The 7566-nt window shown below is 34.9% G+C and overlaps 1 protein-coding gene across 10 annotated transcripts in view; it reads left to right on the forward strand.

Annotated features, from left to right (window-relative positions):
- NCK2 (NCK adaptor protein 2) overlaps positions 1-7240 on the forward strand; it is a 74389-nt gene extending 67149 nt beyond the window's left edge. For all 10 annotated transcript variants that reach the window (XM_026707340.2, XM_026707338.2, XM_087938511.1 and 7 more), the window contains one exon: positions 5837-7240. In XM_026707340.2, coding sequence (XP_026563125.1) covers positions 5837-6031 — 195 coding nt within the window. In that variant the 3' untranslated portion in view covers positions 6032-7240. The remainder of the gene's footprint in view (positions 1-5836) is intronic.
- Positions 7241-7566: the final 326 nt, after the last annotated feature.

A 7566-nucleotide genomic window follows, 5' to 3' on the forward strand; every position in this document is an offset into this window, starting at 1 on the left:
GTGATCTTTTTGAATAAGTTTAGGACAGTTCCAAATTCTTAATGCCTTTGGGCAAGTAGCGTTATGCACTTTTAAAAAGATGCCCTGCTGCGCTAGAAGAGCATTTTGTGAACTACCCCAAATAAAAATCAAATGCAATATTTATGTTCAATTTATGAATTATAAAATTCAAGACATAGTACGCTCCATGGGCTAGAACAAATAGAAAGTATAACTATTACAGTATCTTCATCAAAGAAAAGGGAAAAAGCCAAGAGACTGTTCTTTCTGTTTTATATATATTCAAATGATAATTTTTTGACAGGGATAAAGCATTGATTGGTGAATTTAATTGCACCTTTACTGAGTGGATTAAGTCAGGAAGCCTTCCTGAACCTGGTGTCCTTAAATTCATTGAGCTTAAAAGTGCCAGAATTTTCAGCCAGCATACTACTAATTTGGTGATATGTATTATGAGAATGACAGCTATATGCAAAGCAAATTACATAATAATTGCCTGAAGATTTATTTCCACATTGCTGTAGCATATAGATGTAGAAGGAGGAGGAAAGGATGGGTTCTACAGGATCCTTATGAACTTTGATTCTGGCATGATTTTTCCTTTATATCAGAATATTATAGACACAAGTGGGTTTGATAGTTGGAATTGATTATTGCAGTTTATCTCAAATATTTTAAGTTCTCCCAAAATACCTTACAGTGCATGGGTTCTAAAATTATATTGGTAATATTATCCTCCCCCCCCCCTTTCTTACTTTTAATAAGATTTTTATTCTTTTCAATATATTCCAAAAATGTGTTTTAGTTTTCATTTAGTAATATTGGGCCTGGGATAAATTTCATTATCTGTAATGTTCCAAAATATGTGTATAAATATCCAGAATTAACCCATAGATAGAGCTGTGCTTATTTTTTAAAAAAGTATGAATTGAAACATAATTAAATATTGAAACGGGGGAGAGAAAACAGCATACTGTGTCACTAAGTAGTTATTATTATAGTTCTCTATGATGATTAAAGGGTAGGTTAGGTTTGTTAGGCCTTGCAAAGAAAGTACCAGGTTTCTTGATTAGGATGATGCTGTAATACAGGTAGTCTTTGACTTATGACCACAATTAAGCCCACAATTTATGTTGTTAAGTGAGACATTTGTTATGAGTTTTGCCCCGTTATATTGCCACAGTTTTTAAATTAAATCACTGCAGTTGATAAGTTAGTAACCTGGTTGTTAAGTGAATCTGGCTTCCCCATTGATTTTGCTTGTCAAAAGGTTGCAAAAGATGATCGCATGACCCTGGGACACAGCAATGGTCTTTAGTATGAGTCAGTTGTCAAGTGTCTGAACTTTGGTCACCTGATCCTGGGGATGTTACAAAGGTTGTAAGTGTGAAAAACGGTCATAAGTCACTTTTTTCAGTGTCATTGTAATTCTGAACAGTCTCTAAATGAACTGTTGTAAATCAAGAACTACCTGTAATGACACTGTATTAAACAGGAGGTTGGAGGCTGGCAGACCTGAGTCAATCCCTCTAATGGTTTTATTAGGTTACCACCTGTGGGTATTAATTTTGATTAGCTATCTGTATATGATGAAACAACGGAGCAAAGAAGTGAGATTTGTTTTAGGAATGAAAGGCAAGGGATAGAACGAAAGGAAGAGTAGAGAAAACATTTCCTAATTTAGTGCTACCTCACTTGTATCACAACAACAGTAATATTGATAAAAAGCAAGCTATTTCCCCAAATTATATACTTAGAGGTGTGAAATACCACGTTCATTATGTTCATGTTTATTAACATAATTTTATCTTCACTCTGCCTGATTACTAACGGTGAAGAGGTTTAATTGTTTTCATGTCACCTGATTCTCAAATTGTCAATTTTCCAGCAAAGATCCGAAAATATGGAAACTTGGAAAAATGCATTTTGAATTGTGACTATTTAGTACAGAACTAAAGATTGAAGCCTGTAAATTTATTTGTACATTTTTTTTAATTGTTGATTTTTGTTAATTGTTAATTTTTTAATTGTTGCTGGTTTTGTATTTATCATGGTAACTGACACTGATCAGCTACGCATTAGAGTTTGACCCATAGCAAGTAACTAGTTCAGATGTCCCCTTAAAGTAGCTGTCATGATTGCATGCAGCTCCGCTAGTCTTAAGCCTGGGAAAGATTGTTTGCAAACCATCCAGCTGTAGCAACCATGTCCAGTGGGAAAAGTCACAGACATATCTGCCAAGAACTGAAAACCCAAAAGGCAAACAGATGCAAACTATAAAAATAAACACTCTTGAAATGAGTTCAACGGAAGACAGCAGGGAATAGTTTGAAACTAACTTTAACCTTCACACACCATGCCAAGATGAAATCTTAAGATTTTATTAATTAAATATTCACAACAGGAAGAAGTCAAGAATACATTCAGTGACATATGTGTGTCCCCCCCCCCAATTTCCTGTTATTACTTAAAATATTTGCCCATTGTGAGGAGAAAGGTGGGAGCCTAGACCTTTCCTTTCCTTTCTGCAGAAGGAAGATTGTCAGAGCCTCTTGTTCAGTAGCACTTCTCTGAGGAGAACTAAAGATTTTTCCCCTCAAACCTCTTCTGCCCTTTTTAAGTATAATGCCACAGAAAACAAGGTCTTCGTTATTTGGCGGAAGGAAAAATGATAGGCATATGCATTTGAAGTGTAAGTATGAGAGTTTGGTTTGGAGAGCAATTATTAATATTCATTTTTCAGTAGAAATGTCTTTGACAGAAACATTTTTAATGTCTGCTTTGCAACTAATGAGTCTGAAAGAGCTGCACAGGCCCTGTTCAGCACGATTTTTCCTTCTCCGGATAAGCTGTCACTTGTATAGCACTCAATCTTAGCCATTATACTTTGTTTTCCATGGCTGTCATAATGCTCACTTTGTCCATCGAGAAGGAATTCTATTTCACATGTTAAAGTAATTGAAATTATTGCTTTGAATTGGCGGTATTAGAGCAGTGCACAAAGGAAATAATGTATTTAATCTTCCCTCAATACCAGCAAGTTTAGTTTATCTCCCACATTCTTTACTTACCAATGAGTATTTTATTTCAGCAAAAGTTAATACTACAGATCTATCAGAACAATGTTTCAATAGCCAATGAAACAGGTTTTCATACCTAGATTCAGTTTCTGTTCCCCAATTTGGAGTTTCCCAATAGTGATATAGTGGTAAAATTTAAATGTACAGGCATTTCATTTTTCCCCCACTGAAATAAATAATCCTTGAACATTACTGAACATTTGTCTCAGGCATTCTCTTCTGAATTGGACGTTTTTTCTTTTTGTATCTTTTAAAGCAGTGGTCCCCAAACTCTGTGAACCGGTGGTGGTGGCGGGAGAGAGAGGGGGGATAGTTTTGCATGCATGCCTGCCACTTGCGTGGCACAGTTCCCAATGGGCTGTGACCCAGTATCGGGCTGTGGATCAGAGATACAAGTGCCTTGTATTTTTAGCAAATAGAGTTTAGTATTACAAATTCTTGTTCCCATAATTTTTCTTGGCAATAGTTCCTGCATAATATGGAGAATGAGCAATAAGTTTGCTATTGGTAGAAAATTTGGGCAAATAAATTAATTTTAGAAATAAATGTATCTTCTACAATTAGATAGCCCAAAGTATTAGCATAATCAGTTTGCCTGGATAGCATAATGGAAAATTCAGTCTGTAAAATGAGCTTTATTCAACATAATTTCTAATAAATTTTAGGTCATTGTTTTGTTCTGTTTTTTTTCAGCTGAGAGATATGGCTTTCTACCTCTGAATAAGCATGCAGAAAAGGAATAAATTCAGAGTGAAAGCAAACAAGGATTTCAGGAAAAAGAAATACCGCCTCTGGGTTAGATCATAACAAGATTGGTCATCGTATCATTAAAGCTCTTTAAAATATCAAAATAGAAAAACATACTTCAGTCCTGAAAACCCCTATATCGGTATAAGCATGTGTTTACAAAAATACCAATTACAGCTTCTGTACACACTTCACAGATAGCCATGAGAGAACTTGAATTTACCTAATCCTTTAGCAAAGGAGCTATTGGTAACCTATAAAAGTAGTCTTCAACTTACAACTGGTTGCTTAATGACTGTTTGAAGTCATGACAGACCTCCCTGGCAGTACTTACGAGGCAGTTGTAAAATTCTGGCCAGTGGGGCCCCAATGATCACATTACTGCATTTCTGGCACTTAGCAACTGGCCCACATTTACTGCCATTTGCATCCTGTGTTTTATGATATTTTACCCCAAAAACAGCATTTACTTCTGGTTTTCAGGAAAACTAGCCTGCCTAACAGCTGTGGAGGTTGCTTTTAAAAAGGTAGCAAAATCAGGTCAGTCACGTGGGTGACCTGTTTTATGATTGTCACAACTTATTCCATTATGCTCCTTATGGAAGTAAGTCTTTCACCCTTTAATTCTAGAGAAGCGGAAAATAGAGAACATGTTTTTCTTTGTTGCTCCTTTTATGGAGAGATCAAAATGAAATTCACACTACCTCTGATTGATAGAGATCCTGGTCACCCAGATTCAGTGTATGGCTAGATCCTGCTCATAGATGAACTATGTCTTAGCTAGTATGTCCTTTAGACTTTGATGGGCCAATTGTAACTATCATTCATTTAAACCAGGGGTCCCCAAACTTGGCAACTTTAAGACTTGTGGACTTCAGCTCCTAGAATTCTCCAGCCAGCTTCTGGCTGGAGAATTCTGGCAGTTAAAATCCACAAGTCTAAAAGTTGCCAAGTTTGGGGACCCCTGGATTAAACTTTAGATATTGTAACTTTGTTGATATTAATAGTTTTAGATACTGTTGCTATCATTTTAAATGTGCTATAATTTTAATATTTACATTGTAATTTATTATAGGCTGCATCTTGGATCTCACTTATGGATATTAGATTGTTTTACAAATGTATTTTAATTCTGCCTTAGACTATTTTGTTTATTATCTGCATTGGTCTATTACAGTAACTTGGATGAATTAAATTGTGGTTGTAAGTTGAGCCATTTCTGTATCTAATTTACAAATCAATCGTTTGTACCAGTTTTGTTATTTGCTCCTGCATTGAACTAGGTAAAATAGCCAAAGGGAAATTAATGTTTCACTACACGAAATTGGAAATGAAAAAACATTTTTGAAGCAAGTCATTTTAAAGTGAAACAAGCAGACTATTGTCAGTAGAAAATCATTGCAGTCAGAAGCTAAATGAAACAAGAGGAAGGAAAGATTGTGTGTTCAAGAATCTTTGCCGAGTGATTTTTTTCCTCTTTACAAATAGTGAAAATAAGTTCATTGTTTGAAAACTTAATTCTTGTATAATTAGATAAAAGTAGCAGAGTTTTAAATATATTTTTAAACTAGTAATGTGGCACTGCACATATTTATCTTGGGCCTTGTTAAATATTGAATTGTTAAAACTTGTGTTAGGTACCCTTTAAAAAAATAAGGTAAGGCCCTCTTGTGGTCATGGAATTAAATGTAAAGCTAGAATAGTGACCTTATTTCTGCATTTAAATATTTATGTTTATTATTCTATTGCATAGAAATTTCTCTCTAGATAGTTGGAGACCTTTTGTTTAAATCGATAATATTCTGGGTAAATAGATTTATTTATATTAGTCTATGTTACTAACATACTGGATTAGCCACTCGGCCATTGATGGTAGTAATACACATTTTAAAATACTTAATTGTTCGTGTGTGTGTGTGTGGATGGAGTACAGATATTTTATCTTGTAACAGACTTTAAATCCCATGTTGTGCGCTGTCTAAACATTTGTCTTTCCTTTCTCTCTGCAGCCCAGTGACTTTTCAGTATCTTTAAAGGCTTCAGGGAAGAACAAACATTTCAAGGTGCAGCTGGTGGACAATGTCTATTGCATTGGTCAACGTCGATTTAATACTATGGATGAGTTGGTGGAACACTACAAAAAGGCTCCTATCTTCACCAGTGAGCACGGGGAAAAGTTATATCTTGTCAAAGCACTTCAGTGACGTTGAAGATGGACTAGGCCTGTTGGGGTCTTTTGTAACTTAAAAGCCTTAGGTCCTCAATCACTTTTATAGAGAGCAGGGCACTCTGCACCAGACACAACTGTCAGTGGATGGTCTCTTTCTGAGTATTTGCTCTGTTGGTTATATTCTCTTTTCCTCCTTGCTTTTCTCTATCCCCATTTTTGCCTATTAGTCTTTTTAAAAATTAAGTTGTTTTGAATCCCCTCAGGTTGAAAATTTCACTTATGTGGGCCATTGTAAGCACTCATTTTATTTCCTAGGTTCTTAACTCTTCTATGTATGTTTACAGAGTTAATCCAGATAAAGGAGGGGTGTTCTCAAGTGAGAAACAGTGTTATCAGACGGCTCCTATGGCAAAAATCATCATTGACAGACTGGGACAGTTGAATGCACTGAACCTGCAGCTAACTAAGTGAAATAATAGTAGACATAACGGTTGTGGCTGTGAGTTCTGTAGCTATTTTGCTTACCAAGTAATATATTTCTGAAATTCCTAGTTTCTAGAAGCATTCTTCCCACACTCTACTTCAACTATTACATTGCTTCTTTGGCTCTTTGTGAAGAGTACACTAACTAAAGCATTTTGTAATAGTTCTTCTCAAACTACTACGGTATGATTGTAGTAAAGAAAACTAGCGTATTTTGACATGTAATTTCAACTGAGATGTTTCATTGAAAGTTGATTATTTAGAGAATCATTGAATTGTAATGGTTGAATGTTTTGGTATCTACAACCAGATGTGCCATCCACATAATGCTTTCTCTTCTTGCCCTTCTGCTTGTTTGAATTAAACAGTTATGTATTTAATTCTTAAAGTAATATGTATCTGTAGCCGATTGACACTAATACAGAAGTTTAATAAACATAGCTAATTATGGGTGGGTGGGGCTTCCAGCACATACATACATAACATACATACATACTTACTTATATATATATATTTGCATAACAGAAAAAAATCAGGGTTTACAGAAGGTGGTGTGATTGATAGTAAGACACACAGAATGTTATATGAAGAAAATGAGTTTCCTTTGTGTTTCTTTTAACCTTCTTATGGTTTTAAATATAGTATTGATGGCACATTCCTGAAAATATTAAAAAAGGACCTTGTTGATCCTGGAAACTTGCATACCTCCCCCACCCCACTTTTTTGATATTGTAATAAAAAGGTATCATGTGAAGATGGAGTATTGAATTTATCCTTGGTAAGGGCATTGACAGTGATATCATTGTCAAATCAGTGCAAAGATAGCATTTCCCCTTTACATAAATCTGGACAAATCAAACATTTTGTAGTTTTGCTTTGTTGGAATAGCATGGATATCATTAACAGTTAACTTTGAATGAACATTTTTTTTTTATTAAAAGATGTTACAAAGATTTTAAAACCTACAGAAACACAGTAGAAGAATAGAAAAAGAAAGATTATAATAGGGTAAAAGGAAAAATGCATGGGAAAAACCCCAAGAAAAATATCTGATTTCTCATTTTGCAACAGTTACAAACGATCTCC

This window comes from Pseudonaja textilis, chromosome 8, assembly GCF_049901715.1.
Source record: "Pseudonaja textilis isolate UNSWEBS1 chromosome 8, rPseTex1.2, whole genome shotgun sequence".
NCBI lineage: Eukaryota > Metazoa > Chordata > Lepidosauria > Squamata > Elapidae > Pseudonaja > Pseudonaja textilis.